Source organism: Centruroides sculpturatus, unplaced genomic scaffold (assembly GCF_000671375.1).
Source record: "Centruroides sculpturatus isolate CEXI.00-Female unplaced genomic scaffold, Cexi_2.0 scaffold21, whole genome shotgun sequence".
Lineage (NCBI taxonomy): Eukaryota > Metazoa > Arthropoda > Arachnida > Scorpiones > Buthidae > Centruroides > Centruroides sculpturatus.
This window is the reverse complement of record NW_019384490.1, coordinates 416,983-434,285: the sequence shown is the minus strand read 5'-3', so window position 1 is coordinate 434,285 and position 17,303 is coordinate 416,983. Positions and strand designations below refer to the sequence as shown.

Sequence of the window (17,303 nt, the reverse complement as noted above, 5' to 3'; positions counted from 1 at the left end):
CCTACAATTTTTTGTTTATAACGTAGTTTATACGGATTATTTTCAAAAAAATATACGTATTTTGGAAATGTTGAGTCGAATTAGTCTAGAATCGATTAATTTTATGAAAGAAAACCTTTCAAACAGCCGTAGTCCGTAAACTATGATTCCTACAAAATTGATTTATAAAGAACGGAACGTATCTACCGTCTTATAGGGGGATCTACTGTATTATATATTTTATACCTGCGACTTCGCCCGCACAGATTTTGCAAGCAAACCCCATTTATATTCAGTATTTCAACAACCATAATAATTGTTATATAACACCTACCACTGAGAATAATGAGAATTGCTGAGAATCAAATGAACTATTTTCAATTTAATCAATTTTCTGGAATGTTTATAATCGTTCTATAATCTAATCAATATGCAATAACAAATTCAAATTTAAAACGATTTGAACATTTGGTTAAAAAATTGAAATATATAGAAATATTTATAACAATGTCTGAAATGTTATCAATTTAATAAACCTAAGTACTCAATGAAAACTAAACATAGTTGAAAACAAAAAATCGCATCTAAAATAGTACAGTAGAAGCCGTTCTTCAGGTTAAGCCTTAATCCTCTCCCTCTCCCCCCGCAGGAGGAATTTCCAAAAATCCCTTCTTAGTGTGTGTTTTCGTGACATACCCTAACTGTGTACAAAATTTCATGTCTTTAGGTTCAGCGGTTTGCTCTGGGCAGTGATGAATCAATCACTCAGTCAGTCAGGACAAGTAATTTTATATATTTATTAATAGATTTTTTAAAAATCCATATGAAATATAAATGAAAAAAAGAAGTTAAAACATAATATTAAAAAAATACAGCTTTAAAGCCAGAAGATTTATTTAAAAACTGATATTTTTGACTGCCTTTACTAAATTTTAGTGAATGCTTGTTTGAACATTACACATTCTGGATTTTAATGATTTTGATTTAGAACTATTATTTCTGAACCTAAAATGACCAATTATCGAAACTGAAAATACAGTAAAACCCCAATTAACTGAGGTTCTGCATTATCCAAGGCAAATCTTTAAGTGAATACACTACTATTCTTCTAACTTATGAAAGCTTCACATAAATGTACTGAGGATATAAATGCTGTAACACTTTTAATCTTGATCATACCAAGAGAGTGACTGATACTGAGGTGATTTTTTTTTTTTAAATCTCTTTCTTTCCTGTGGACACTAAGAGAACTTTTATCCTATACCCATTGTGAGTTCAGCTATAATGAGGAACAGACTGCCCATGAAAAATAATGCTGAAGTGATGAGAAACATTGCACAAAGAAGAAAGGAACAATTATAAAACAAAAACTCTAAAACTACAACATGTATCACAAAATAATTTGTTTCTGTTATCTTTTATCATTTAGCTTCAATGTGAAACAAACCATTCATACTGAAATACTTAAAAGAACAAAAAAAAACTTTAAAAATGATATTAATTATGCAAATCTTTCATATCTTTTAGATCTGAAATAGCTGTGGCTGCCCATTTTATCCAGTTTTTATTTATCTAAAACAGCATCAGTCCACATTACCTCAAGGGTTCTATCATATTAATTTTTTAAATCTAGTGTTTGGTTCACTAAGAACAAATGTCACAAAATTATAATTTTTGCAGGAAAACTTGAAAACTATTTTTCTTATATTATAATTATTAGGATAATAACAATTGGACATCCTACTTTTAAGAATATTAGCATATTCTTAAAAGTTATAGTTGGATAATTGTTATAGTTTGAGACCCTGCCATTAGAGCAGGGATGGGCAACCTTTTTCTATGTAAGGACCACATTTAAACTTTCAAACTGATGTGGTCTGCACATAAGAAAAAAGAAAAAAAATAAGTAAATCACAAATATTTATTCATATAATCATAAATTAATATAGGTAAGATATACTGTACTTAATGTGATACCTAGGGATTATCCTCGATCATCGGCTAAACTGGACCGACCACGTACATCACATCTACGAAAAAGCTACCAAAGTAGCCCAAGCGCTCAAAACGATAAGCAGAAATAAATGGGGCTATGGTCCCTCGGCGAGCAGGATTCTCTACACCGCGGTTGTTGAGCCCATTATTACGTACGGGGCAGAGATCTGGGGCTCATCGGCTACGAGGGTCCACATCAAACGTAAGTTTCTTTCAATCCAAAGGCTGTCGGCCATAAACACCGCCAAAGCCTACAAGACAGCCCCTACAGAGGCCCTTCTTGTCCTCAACAACACTCTCCCTATTGACCTTAAGATCAGAGAAGCAAATATAAGATATAATTTGCACAAGTTAGCTAAAGGGGAGATAAATCTTGAGACCTTCAGCACTGTTACTTGCAAAGAGACTTACAACAATGAAATTAACCAAATTGCGATGCACGTCACCACCTACGGCCTTGACAAACACAAGGACCTGCAGTACATCCACCCAAGCTTCACCAGCATTCAAAATTCAATACACGATCCAATAGATAATCACTCAATCAGCATTTTCACCGACGGATCAAAATCCGAGCTCGGCATTGGCTGTGCATTCACAGTCTATAAGGGAACCCAGTGTCTCTACCAGAGGTGCAGGAAATTAGCACCTCACTGCACGATCAATCAAGCCGAGTCTCTGGCTATCCTGGAAGCTAATACATGGATTACAAACAACCACAATACAGTGAATCAACACAACTACCAGATCTTCAGCGACAGTCGAGTCGCCATACACCAAATAGCCAAGTGCAACACTAATCTCCCTATCATAAGGGACACCGTCAATAGTATCCGTGCCCTCAGGAACAGAGGCATTAACATAGACTTCCACTGGGTCAAAGGGCACTCAGGGATTGCGGGTAATGAGAGAGCGGACCTTCTTGCCTCCAAAGCACCAACTTTAGCAACTAATATCTCCTACAATAGAATTNTTTTTAATTATTATAAAATGACAAAAAGCGTAATTTTTGAGAATAGGGACGGGTTTTATAAAAAAAATTGGAAATGCTAATAATGAGTAAATTGTCATTAATTTAAGTCCGACACTACTGGAGGTAATTCCACCATAACTTAAAATTTCAGGGATGAAAAACTCCAATAGTAGCATATAAGGAAATACGGAAAACGATCCATTTTATAAGTTAATATATAGTAAATATATAGGGCGCATAAGATTTTTCAAATATATTTAATGAAGGAAAGATAAACAACAAAAATTTGAAATAAAATCGCCTATATTTCGAGTTTAATATACATTATTCAATATGAAATTTCACATTTTTTAAACCGCAGAAAAAAATATAACAACTTTTTAAAAAATCCTCCGTTAAAAATCATTACAGCAACTACAAAAACTTTTTACGTTCCAAGATCGGTTGAATTATCGTCATGATTGTCTTGATTTTCTGCATTCGATGATGTTGATTTTTTCTTCTTCTTTGCAACAAAACTTAGAGTGTCTTTGTCAAAATCAAGAGGCATTATTCCGAGATCACCATCGAAACGATTCTTCGTTATCTGAAAACAAAAATAGTCAATAACAAAAATGAAAATTGCTATAAATTTATATTTTTGCTGCAAAAAATCTTTCACTGTACACCAACATTCTATATATTTTAATAACAAAAATTTTTAATACCTTAAGTTATATATCCTTAAATATAAACAATAGTAACCTTAAATAATACATATTTAAGACATTTTCATTCTTTACTGGATTAAACAAACTTAATAAAAGTTACAACAGAATATTTGTTAGTTTATATGTACTTTGTAAAATGCTTGATGAGACAAATTTCCATTATATTGATATAAACTAACAAAGTGAAGACATAACAAACTTTTTTTCAGCTACCATATATTCACACACCATACATGCCAGAAAGCAAAAAATAAAAACATACTTTAACTTTTTTACTAATCCGTAGATCTTCCTTGGGATTCAACTTTTTAGAATGGAATCATTTGAATACTATAAAAATCAAAATTAAGAACATTCCAAAACAGTCAACTCTTAAACGTACATTCATCATCAACGTAAATATGAATTAAACAAAAAAATAAAACTGCCATAGCATCAGATCCTGTGACTATCTACATTGTCCTCTTACTTGTTAGTTTTAACTAAAAACACTAGGCTATTTAGCATTAAGTAAGAGTTACAGGGCATGGAAGTTCTTACTACTTCCATGCCCTGTAACTCTTACTTAATGCTATAGGAATGGTTTCTGCATCTTTTGCATTTAAGTATAATCCCCTTTAACTTTTATTTGATTATTATTATTCTTTCTGCTGTCTCTATGCACTTGGATAATATGATATCCAAACAAAAACATCTGAGACGTAAAAAAATTGTGCCAAGTAAAAATTTATGACAATCTAGACAGTCAAAATTTTTCTTAGGAGTTTTTCTTTGTAAAGATTAGCTTGGTACCCACAAGATTTTTACCTGTATTATTCTTTTCTACATTTTGCTTCAAAGCATCAAACTAATCTTTATGAAAGAAAAACCCCTAAAATATTTTTGACTATCTAAATTGTCCTAAGTTTTTACTTGGCACAATTTTTTTACATCTCAGATGTTTTTTGTTTAATAATTGTATTATTACATCAAGACAATATCAAAACAATAAATTATCTGTGACTGCCACAGTGGTCACCAAGCACAGACAGAACATGTTGCTAACCAATGCTTTCGATACACCGTTTAGAAAAATTATTATAAAAAGTTTTAATTCACATAAATTTGAGCTTTTGTTATTGACTAACATTTTGAATAAAATTCATTTCTTTCCATGCAATTTTATCTTTATAACCATAAAATTAAGCCATAAACTAAAATAGCTCTATGAGAAATCCCCATGAACTTTGACCTATCGGCCCAGAAGTTTCGTGAGCACCTCACTTATCACAAGAAAGGCTTAAGTGTAAAATCTGAGCTTTCTAGAACCAGTAGTTTTTTCTCTATGAGCATCTGCAATGCCAGATGAAGAAAAAGACTATAATTGATTCCTATAATTGAACATGTGTCATGTCATGTCTGACTGCAACTTGTAAAGGGTGCATCAAGCGCAGCACCCGAGGGCTTGACTGCCTGATATATAAGCTGTGAAACCAATGGCACCCCTCTCTTTTGGCTCTGTTCTGTACATACAAATATATATGTTAAATAAATGTGTAATGTGTTAAGCCTTGTATCCATTTACTTCCTTAGACACTATTATTGGACTATTCTCAAACTATTTAGTAAGATTCATGGGAAACCTCCAGGATTCAAAAACTGGAGTTTATGTAGTATATCTTATGTGGGTTGCAAAAATAGGCACTTTGTGCAGATTTGATGTACAGTAAGAATAACAATGCTAGATTGCTTCATAAGTGTAGGGGATACAGACATGTTGTGGAACCAAGCCAGGATAATTAGAAATATATTGTGAGATCTGAACGTTCAAGGGAGGGTCATTTTAATCAAAATAATAAATTGGAGAAAAGAATTAAATTAATAGAAAATAATATTTTAAACTTCAACAAGATTTTATCTAAAAACGAAGGAAACATCAGATTTTTGAAAGGAAGTTGATTTCCTTTCCCAGGCTAACTCAATGATGAGTCGAGCTTTTTGCACACGTTACGAAATATATTTAGGGATATTTTCCCGCCATTCAAGGCTGTCCATCGAAACGAGGTACTGCCATGCAAGAAGTCCGACATATGCAGTCCGCTGAAGAAGGTATTGCCATACGTAGGAATTTGATATATGACATAGACTGTGCATCCTAAGAAGTCATCATACGAAAACATTAAACTAAAGATATAGCATAAGCCAAGATTGTTGAAAGGAAAGTAGATTTAAAAGAACTTCCCATAGAAAATAGAAGAAGAGAAATACTTAAAGAAGGATGAAGATCCTCACACAGAAGCAGATACGAAAGATACGGTGAAGGTAATATAAGCTCTGATAGATTGATGTAAACTCTCTCACGCGTTAGGTTAGAAATAAGATAGTTTAAGTTAGATTTAGATTATATTCATTCCTTGTATATTTTATTATTTGATTTATTAAATATTTTGATTTGTTTTATAAAATGGTTTGGTTCTTATTAGACATTCATTTCCATTCAAGTTTCCTTAGCTCCTCCGAATCCCGAGTTTAAGGATAACACGCGTTAATCCGCATTTAAAAAAAACTGATTAACTGGTGTCGGGAATCCTGACGAAAGGAAAAGGGTGATTATGTGATCATCAGATTCCGCTCTAAATTAACATTCAAACTGTAAGTCCCTCCGCACTCGATTTTCTTTGAATAGAAAAACCATCCTTGTAAGACAAACAGAGGACTATTCTAGAGAATAGTTGCTGATTAAGAGGTACAACAGTCTTACCACTCTGTATCCAAGTCTAGGAAGATTCTTGCTCATTATGCTTTATTATCTTTGGCTCTTGTGTTATGGGTGTATGCCTTTCAATCAGTGTTTGGAAAGCTGACAACTTATACATTATCAGATCATGTAAGGCTGCTGGTATATACAGCAGAAAAATACTTTTTCATATTCTTAGACTCCTTTTGATTTGATTTATTTACTTTATAATCCATTTTCATCATTATGGCTAGCCAGATCTGAATTAGCCTCAATGAGAAGTGAGGAGTTCTTGAATCCAAATTAACCATAAGTTATAAGGATCAGATCAGATTCAAGCCCAAATCTCTCACAGCAGCAGAATGTTTTATTGTAAAGCAATGCAAACAATAGTCCATTTTTTTTCTACAAAAAGAACTTTTTTACATTGATAAGATGGAAAAGAATATTTATTGAGCAATATCTTGATAAATAGTAATGAGTGAAAGTTGAATAATTAGTTTATACCCTACTCATTTCTCTTGGTTACAAGTATTTACATCAAATATTCTCCCATTAGCAAAAAATGCAACAATAAGGTTTACTATTGATTTGGAGTGTCTCTGTTCTATGCCAATATAGCAAATGTTTAATTTAGGGATTTAACATAGAATAAACATAACAATGCTTTAAAAAGTTAAATTTAATAACTTTTGGTCCATTTTTTTTAAATTTGAATATTAAAAATTTACATTTTATTTTAAATGCTTAAAAGTTCTTAATTTGTTAAAAAAAAAATTTCATTTGTAAGAATATACCTGTAAATATTTCCTTCCACGAATTGTAGTTGTTCTTTTATCTTGTAAAATCATAACATTATCTGCTTCCTGACTAGCTTTTGCTCCTCCATATATAGAATGAGTATTTAGCTCTTCAAGTTCCTTAAAAATAATTTTTTTAATAAATATTAAATGTAATCACTTCACAAAAATTAACTTAAATTTTATTTTAACAATTATTAACATATTGTTATCATGTAGGACTTTTATTCCTTATTCTTTGATAGTGATTGTTGCATGGCATCTCAATATATTTTATTTAAATATATAACATCATAGGAAAAGTTCCATATTGTATGGAACTTTTCCTTTAACAATAGAGTCATGCTGGTCACCTATCTAACATCTTTTGGGGAAAATTTTTAAATTGAAATAACATGCCTTCTGATTTGCATTGGAAGTTCGTATGTAGTTAATTGAGGCCCCTGTCCCTATGTTTTCCATATATCTAACTCTGTTCTTGAGAGTAAGGAAAGACAGACAAACAGATGGACGACAGTGGAAATTTGTAGATCTACAATTTTTTCAAATTGCAGCCCAACAAAATTTATGTAATTTTGACAACTTTATTACTGTTTCCACCTTGCAGGCACTAAGAGGGTTCTTTTTTTAAGCCCACTGTTTTCATCCAGCTAAAATGGGGACAGCTAAATGATAAAAACAGAATCCAATACATCTAGGTTGATCCAAAATGAGGAAAAGAAAAGCTTTTTATCATTAATTACTGCTGCACGGTAGAGAAATGATAAAAATTTTGATTAATTGTAAATACAGTAGTAGTAATACAATACCTTTCTTGGATGCATGATAAGGGTGATGTGACAGTTGTGTTTAGTGGCAAACTCCCTAAATTCTGATACCATTATATCCTGACGAAAAAATCTATCCATCGATGAATTCATATTTCCAGTGCCAAGCATAAATTGTACATTATCAATTATAATATGCTCAGTTTTGTAAAGCTTAACTGCATGAGTCATAGCCTGTAAAACAGATGATAATTTTAAAATATATTTTCAAAACTTTATTCCATTTAGATAATTAGAATTTTAAAATTTAACTGACCTCAATTACATTATTTAACAGTTCCTGACCATGAAAAGTCATGAAATACAATGGAAGTTGTTCAAATTGATCAGCCCAGTAATCGTATTTTTCTGGAAACTTTTTCAATGGAATTCTACAAGTATATAAATATTATTCTTAAATGAATTATTTTATTACATTGTCTTTTATAATATGATCATTCAAAATTAAACAAATTTAAATCAATTTCTATTAATAATATCTTGTTTCTTTAAAATTATATTACTTCAGTTTAATAAAATATACTAAACTAAGCACCTGCAGAGCTGTAATGAAAACGATATGATGGCATAAAACATACAATGCATGTAGTCCAACAATAACATAGGATATCTTGTTGAATAGTTATATTGGTGAGAATACACATGTATGAATGGTCTCCCTAAGTTTCAGGAATCACATATATCTATGTAACCCAAATTGCTTGCAAAACTTAAGTCTAAATTTCCAGATTATTTTTTGGGCACTTATCCAGGCTATTGACTCAGCAAGAGTTGAAGTTCTATTCAGGATCAACAGTCTCTTTCAAAATTTTCTGTAGTATTTAATTAAATTGAAATTCTCTAAGTATTGATCTTTAGATAAGAATGGGTCAGCCATAAAGTACAAATTCCATTCAGTGCGCATGCTCAATGGTGATGATGTTTCAAATGAAACTCTAACAAAATTTACAAAGGAAAGAATTAGTTTACTTTATAAAGAAAATGGCACCCAGTGATATTGATGTTTTTAAATCTACTTGAGTATTTAATTGTGGATTTGTGGATTAAGAGGAGAAATGATCAAAATAACTGTCCACCTGAATCAATCTAATAAAAATATTTCAGATAAGACTGCACTAGCAAATTCATATTTTCAATTTTAGGAACAGTCATTTTGTTATAAATGAATCAGTCGAAATGTATAATGAAAGAAAGAATAACAATGACATCATTCTCGCTTAACTCATTTGACTTTACGAATGTACCCCATATTGTATTGAAAACCCTATATACTGTGTCAATGACCTGTAGACAGGTTTGAGTTAAGGTAGTTTGACTTACTGTATCTTCTTTGTCATACCAGATAAATACTAAAAATTAAATATAAAAATAAATTACAATAAATAAAGAATTTATTTTTATTACTTACTGGGCAAATTGTGTCATCATCATTTTCAAAAGTCGTTTATTATTAATCTCAAAACTTCCCCAAAGTGTACAAACCTATAATACTATTTCATTAAATATAAATATATTCCATCATGTTACAATAATCTCAATAAGAATTAATATCTTACTCCTTGCATACACAAATCAAGAGAATATTCACTAATAAAAGTTGTTTTGCCCGATCCAGTCGGTCCAGTAAATATAGTTAGTTCACCCGGTCGATGTCCCTTTAGCAATTTATTTAATGCAGGAAAACGTTTCCACTGAAAGAATTCAATTTTTACATAAAAAATTTTAAATATTTAGAAAAATAACAGAATAGAAAATTTTAAATTCTTAATGATTACAATGCTTTTCATTGTTGTAAGCTTGGATATTTAGTTTTGCAAAAGAAAAAAATCAGTTGCCATAATATATATATGACAGATATTTTATTTTTCCTCTACAAACAAATACATCAGAAATCACTAATGTGCTTTGTTTGTTTAATAATATCTTCCAAATATGTCAAATTTTTAAAAAGTACACATGAATACTTCACTTTAATTATTCAAACAAACATTTTAAACATTAAAATTGAATCAACTGAACAAAATCTCTAAAAACAAATAATTTACCTAAATTATACATATTTTTTCATGTTATTTAAAGCAAATTTCAAGAAAATTATAATTTATTCATAATTTTTTAACATTTAGTAATAATTTGTTGTTAAATTTGTTCAAAATGGTTCAATTACATATTCAATAATTTTTCTATTAGAAAAAAAATTAAAATTTAACACACCTGAATACCTTTAACCTGTTCTGCATTATCAAATTCCTCAAAAACTTGATTTCTTAAAGAATTGGCAGTAATTATACATTTATGAAGATAAGGTTGAGCTTTTTTTAATATACGTGAAAGATTTTCTTTATTCTGTAGACTTACAAGTGGCCCCATGTTACTGTTGTCATTCCTGTTAAATTAATTCATTTTATATCATATCATATGGTAGTCCAATATGAATTTAGATAAGTATAGTTCACGTTTGCTTCAGATTGAAGTTAGACTGATAAACATAGATTTATAATGTATCCGAATATGTTTTATAGAAAATTAGATTTTTCTTTAAATAATCATAAATAGTAATTACTTGTATTTTGTGACTAGATCTGATGACAGTGTTAGGCTATATATTCACAGAAATAGATGTCTCAACTATAAAGAAATTCTGTGAACTTCAGTTTATAAAAGTAAAATGACATGTTATTTATCTTTTTATATCATTTTCTATAGAAATTATTTATTTCATTTTAATGTATACTCTCTAATCGTGCACGACATTATTTCACTTATTTTTTGTTAAAAGGAGTAAGTAATAATTTCAGAAATTATTATTTACTCCTAGCATTGTATGAGAAAATCTGAAATTTAATAATACTAATTCTCTTTCAGTAATTGTATTGCATAAAAGCTAAACAAAAAGTCTTCATTTTCACATCTATCATATCAATCATAGACGTATATCTTTATATATTCCATTGAAACACGATCACTACCAGTTAAAAACTATTCTTTTATTTCTAAAGAAGAATTTTTTAAAATGGATTTAAACGAAAAACAGAAAGCATTCGTTCATTGTTCGTTAAAAATAAAATTTTTATAATTTTCATAAATTGAATTGAAAAATTTATAACGTTATTTAAATTACATTACATTAACAATCAAACACATTTTAGGTTCACAGTAATATTTATTAAAATTTTTATTTTATAAAAAAATTTAAAGAACATAAAATGAAAGTACTTGCTAGAAATTACTATAATTGAACTAATGATACATCAGAAAAAGTGGTCTATAGAATTTAAACAAAGAAATTGAAAATTTTTGAAAAACAAAATGTGTAATAGTTATCATTAGCGAAGAGAATGAAATCAACTGCAATCAATACGAAAAGTGTAAAATAAAACAAAATAGCATCGCTATTGAAACAACGTCTAAAATTGAAATACTTCTACAGAAAAATATCTCTGCTAGTTACAAAATAAAACTATAATTTAACTTATACATATATCGAAATACTACAGATTCTATGTTTTAAAATGATAATATTATTAAAATATTTTGTTGATTTTTAAAGTTCTTCCATGTAAAGGAATCTCAAATTTCCAACTCTCGTTAGAACTTACAAAATCTAATTCGGATTAAGTCTACTTATTACAAAATAAGTGTGCTCGATCTCTCCCCTCATTCCATTAAAATTATGAATACAAATATATATAAAACACTTTTTTATCATTTAATTTATAATATACTTAATTTATATTACTTTTATAATACGTTTTTTAAATGAAATAAATATATATTTGGATGCCCTTCTGTGTTTGGAGCTCAGACCACAGGATCTTCTAATCTCCTTTTATTTAGATTTAATTTATAATCTTATTTTTTGGAATATTTTTTACCCGCATACTTGAAAACATTTTCAATATTCGAATGATTCATGTAACTAAATTTCTTTTAAGTATAAAATTTGATTTAGAAATTAAAAGAATTTTAAATAATTTATATTCTTTATAGCTGTTAAACTATGGATCTCTTTTAAATCAAATTTGTTTAACTGTAATTATTATCTACTTAATACTAAAATAATACAGATTCATACACAATCCTTATATATAAATTATTTTTAAAATATTAAATTTTTATAAAGTAACTAAAAATTAGGGGAAAATATGAAAGAAAAGTACTTTTAACATGTAATTAAAGTGCGCCCTGTACGTAATGGAAAGACACGTATTAACCGATTATGGTGTATATATGTTACTATGTTATAATCATATGTTACGTTAAGTAAGAAAATAGACATGTTTAATACAAAAAGTGATACTTGCTGATTTGATAATCATTGTTGATTTCGATGATTACCTATTAATTTATTTTTATTTCAGATTTCTTGAAGTTTAACATCAGACCTTACGTGTCATAAATAATAAATCAGATAAACAAATTACAGAAATTAAGCTGTAATTAGGCATTTTTTGCACGTAATTTCTGACGTCATTATAAAATGAAGCTCTGATGAATATAAACGATAATCTTATATAATATTAATAGCTCACACTATATTTTATTTACATTTTCTTTAATTAAATTCGTCGAAGTAGATACTTTTACTATGTTCTTTCGATCAAAGCTTCTTTAGTATTTTTAAAGTAGAAGTAATATTTAATGTACTTATAATTACATAAGAGTAGAATTATTAAATCTGCTCCAAATATTTTTTACATTTTTTTTTCTTTTCTTTTGTAGAAGAAAATTTCTTCCTCTGTGTTAAATTTAATGTTTATATTACATTTAAATTCTTTATTTTTTTTAATTAAAAATTTATTTTATTGTTATTTTTTTGAAATAAAGCTTAAATCCTGTTAAATCCTTATTACTTTTTTGCTTTAAAAATCTAAACAAAGTTTTAAATTGAAAGATTTTGTGGCATATTGGCATTGAATTATAAGGATATTTTTAGTTTTATATAAATTTATAATGACTGAATTATACAGAAACTTTAACATTTCATTAAAATTTATGAAAAATTCAAAAATTTATTGTTTTTTCCCCCAAGAAATACTAATTTTTTAGTATTAACTAAGGTATTATAGAACGTAATTCTTATTGAAATATTTCAAACCCATCGATAGGCCTATCTCAATATCTTAAACTGTAAGATTCTATAGAGGCTAAAGTTTTAATAATTAGTTTTCTTTGTTCAACCAATTTGATATTATCCTGTCTCATTCATCATATTGTTTCTGTTATTTACAATAGAAACATCTGTCACTGTCGACGACGCTTATACGATGTAAATCCTGTAATATTGTTTTCTACTATGATTGATTCTCAGGATACCTATTTTATTTTACTCTTATAGAAGCTACTAGAATTGAAATATAGTCCAATGTATTATATATATACATCTCGTACAAAAGCGTTGACTGACGTAAAAATAAATGTTCTTGGTCTGAAGGTTGACGTTAAAATAAGATTAATCTAATAACTAAGGATGCTAGATTGTGATAAAACTTATATACCCAAGACTTTCGTTTTTGTCATATTGATCTTCCAAAATAAATTCGAGAAATTAGACTTGGAAATATCACTATTTTAATAATGAAATTATAAGTTTTTTTTTTTTTTTAAAATAAGTACCGCCTTGTCGAGCTTACAAGTTCATCGTGGGTTCAGCCAGGCCCAAAATGGGGCCTGGGTGGTGGGAACGAAGTCCGGGACAAACCAGATCTGAAAAATTCTCGGAGAATTGCTCGCTCGGATTGTCCAAAGTGATAGACAAACGTCTTAACCACAACGGCCATTCGACCGGCCATTATTAATATTAAAAAATAATAATAACAAATTACTTTAAATAACTTGTATATCAATAAACAACTTCAAAATGTTATTTATCTTCAGATTTCAAATGATTTTATTAACTTCTACTCAAATTTCATATATAAAAAATAGTATTTATTTTCATTACTTTTAAAATAATGCTTAAGGCAGTCTACAAAATTCAGTCATTGATAATAGTTTTTATCAGTTAAAATAATCCTAATCTATGTTAGATAATTTAATTTCAAAAATAAATTGATACTGAAAGTAAAGCGTTGTTTCTATATTTTTAAATTTTTCTAAACAATGTTTACTTAACAAGTAATCAAGAAAACAAATGAGTATATAATTAAGTAAAGTTGTTTAAAAAATGATTAAAATTTTTATCATTATTGTTATTGTTTTCCGGTTTCTACTTCTTGTTGATCAGGCTATTGAACTGAATCCCTTTATCTGTTCCACTTCATTATTCTTTTTAATATATTTTTACGCTTATAAATCTTCTCGCNAGCTCGGCCTTGGCTGTGCATTCACAGTCTATAAGGGAACCCAGTGTCTCTACCAGAGGTGCAGGAAATTAGCACCTCACTGCACGATCAATCAAGCCGAGTCTCTGGCTATCCTGGAAGCCATTACCTGGATTACAAACAACCACAATACAGTGAATCAACACAACTACCAGATCTTCAGCGACAGTCGAGTCGCCATACACCAAATAGCCAAGTGCAACACAAATCTCCCTATCATAAGGGACACCATCAATAGTATCCGTGCCCTCAGGAACAGAGGCATTAACATAGACTTCCACTGGGTCAAAGGGCACTCTGGGGTTGCGGGTAATGAGAGAGCGGACCTTCTTGCCTCCAAAGCACCAACTTTAGCAACTAATATCTCCTACAATAGAATTAGCATCACCCATCTCAACAATCTGTTGCACGACATAATTCTCAAAACTTGGAAATCCAGATGGGATAATGGCAATACAGGCAGGCTCACCCACCGCTACCTCCCTTCTCCTTCGGACTGTCCTAAATGGAATTTCAATACCACCTTCCAGCTAACACAACTGTTAATGGGGCATGGTAACTTTAATTCTTACTTGCTGAGGTTTCTAAACAAAACCGACGGCAAATGCACTTGTGACCTCAACGAAGAAGAGGACCCCGAGCACCTAATCTTCCGCTGCCCACTCTATATAACCCAACGAAAGAAACTCAGGGATGCTGTCTACAACAAAGGACAACTATGGCCGTGTGACCTTTGTATGTTTTTTAGCGACAAGGACATCATCAATGCATTCAAAAACTTTGCCACCGAAGTTAATAAACTCAATTAATCTGCTTTCCTTGTTCGCATATGGTTACCATCTTCATGTATTTGTATATCCCAATATCTCAGCTGTTAACAAAAATTGTCGCGCATTCCTGGCTAAATGCCAGCCTTGTACATAGTCTCATTTCACTTATACTGTTCATTTAATATTTTTTGCTTAATGTCTTTTGTCTTTTAATAAACCGGTAATTATTGTCGCGTATATATGCTATATTGTATCACATTTACTAATTCTGTATTGTAATTGTATTTGTATTTGTATTCTGATCTAATTTAATAAATGCGATGCAAGACCTCATGGGCTTCCCTTCCCACTGTCCTATCTCCCTTATTTTAATCTTCATCTACTTACCTTCTCGCTACATTCTTCCTTCCTCTTATTGTCTAAATGGCTATACCTCTGAGTCCAGCCATTTCTTTCTTAACTCTGTAACTCTGTACTTAATGTGACTGCTGGAATTGATGCAAATGTAATATATCAGATATATTTGGCTGAATATTTGTCATTGCTAGTTTTAAATTACTTTTTAGATAAGAATCTGTTAGCCAATTTCTTGTTTTACTTTTCACTAAATTCATTGCAGAAAAAACTGTTCACATATGTATGTTGTACAAAATAAGGATAGAATTTTTGCTGCGTGCTTTCTTAAGTTAAGAAAATAATTTTCTTTGATAAAAGTTTTATAAAAGTCTACCAAATTTTTTTATTTTAAAGTATCTTCCAAATCTAAATTATTTTGCAAATCTATTATCTCCAATTGAAGTTCATTTGATACATTTTCCATGTATACTGAAAAAGGTGCTGTAATTATCCATTCGTTTTCTCGGCTGAGAAATATTTCAAATCTATTTTTAAACTCTTGTTCTAGTTCTTTGACTTTCCTGCATATTTAAAAAAATTTTTAGATTTGGTGCATTGTAATAAAGTGGAAAAAAAGTGACAATTTTTGTTACTCAATTGCATGCTCCATAATTTGAGTTTGGATATAAACACTTATAAATGTTATAAATTCAGATATGATTAGATTTTTTCCTTGCATTTTTATATTTAATTCTGACAAATGCATTGTAATATCAACAAGAAAATGCAAGATCTGTCATCCATTCTCAGTCTGAAAGTTCTTTAACAGGTTTCCTTTAATTTCCATAAATAATTTTATTTCTGATAAGAGATTATAAAATCTTTGTAAAACTGTTTGTTTAACCATCTGATGTCAGTAAAATAAACAATGTCATTATATTCAGCATCAATATCAGATAAAAATTCTTTAAACTGACAATGGTTCAATGCACGATCTCTCAGAAAGTTCACTGTGGATACTATTATATCCATAACATGTTCCATATTAATTTTATTAGCACATAAATTCTTCACATGCAAAACACAATGACAAATAAATAAATCATTCAAATTTTCATTTTGTGCTAATTTATTCAAGAGAATATCAATTAAACTGTGTTGTTTTCCTCTGAAAGACTGAGTGCCATCAATTGTAATTCCACTCAGTTTTAACAGTGAGAGTTCATTTTTTGTAAGATTTTTTCAAAAGCCTTGTACATAATTTCTCCTGTAGTATTTCCTTTTAGCCCAACTAAATCTAAAAATTCTTCAGTAATGTTTAATTCTGAATCAATGCCTCAAAGAAAAATTGCAACTTGAACTGTATCTGTTATGTTGGTGGATTCATCCAAACAAATAGAAAAATATTCAAAGGCTTTTACTCATTGTTTAAATGATTTGTCAACATTATCTGCCATTTCATCAATTCTTCGCACTACTGTTCATTGAGATAAACTAATATTAGCAAAGACCTTCTTCTGATCAGGACATATAATTTCAACTGCTTTTTCAATACATTCCTTTATAAACATTCCATCAGAATAACAATGATTTTTTGCTAATAGATTACAAATTTCATAACTAACTTTTGTAACAGATTCAGATTCATTATTTGTTTTCATTAAGAATACTTGCTGGGAGATTACAGCTTCTATCAGTTTTTCCACTTTCTGTTTTCTTAAGTCTCCTGTAAACTGGTCATATTTATTGGAATGTTTAGTGTTGTAATGCCTTTTAACGTTGTATTCCTTAAAAACTCCAATACTTTCTGAACAAATTAAACAAACAAGTTTTTTCATAATAAATGAAAAAGTAATCATATTTCCATGATTCAT

General features: G+C 29.6%; 1 protein-coding gene and 1 pseudogene across 1 annotated transcript; both read right to left on the bottom strand.

Moving 5' to 3' along the window:
- Window positions 1-3,253: 3,253 nt before the first annotated feature.
- LOC111621724 (twinkle protein, mitochondrial-like) lies at window positions 3,254-10,389 on the bottom strand. The gene is made up of 7 exons (XM_023363954.1): window positions 10,215-10,389; window positions 9,557-9,691; window positions 9,409-9,482; window positions 8,257-8,371; window positions 7,983-8,174; window positions 7,171-7,293; window positions 3,254-3,533 (listed from the first exon to the last, which is right to left on the bottom strand). Exons 1-7 carry the CDS (start codon window positions 10,368-10,370, stop codon window positions 3,375-3,377), a joined length of 954 nt encoding a protein of 317 aa, XP_023219722.1. The 5' UTR covers window positions 10,371-10,389; the 3' UTR covers window positions 3,254-3,374.
- A 5,689-nt stretch (window positions 10,390-16,078) lies between these two features.
- Window positions 16,079-17,303, bottom strand: LOC111621732 (annotated as a pseudogene).

Excerpts from the sequence above, each read along its gene's own strand:
- LOC111621724 (XM_023363954.1), bottom strand. The coding sequence starts at position 10,370 with ATGGGGCCACTTGTAAGTCTACAGAATAAAGAAAATCTTTCACGTATA. Across the intron at positions 9,483-9,556 it reads TTGATTTGTGTATGCAAGGA|GTTTGTACACTTTGGGGAAG; the intron begins GTAAGATATTAA and ends ATAGTATTATAG. Across the intron at positions 8,175-8,256 it reads TGTTAAATAATGTAATTGAG|GCTATGACTCATGCAGTTAA; the intron begins GTCAGTTAAATT and ends TCTGTTTTACAG.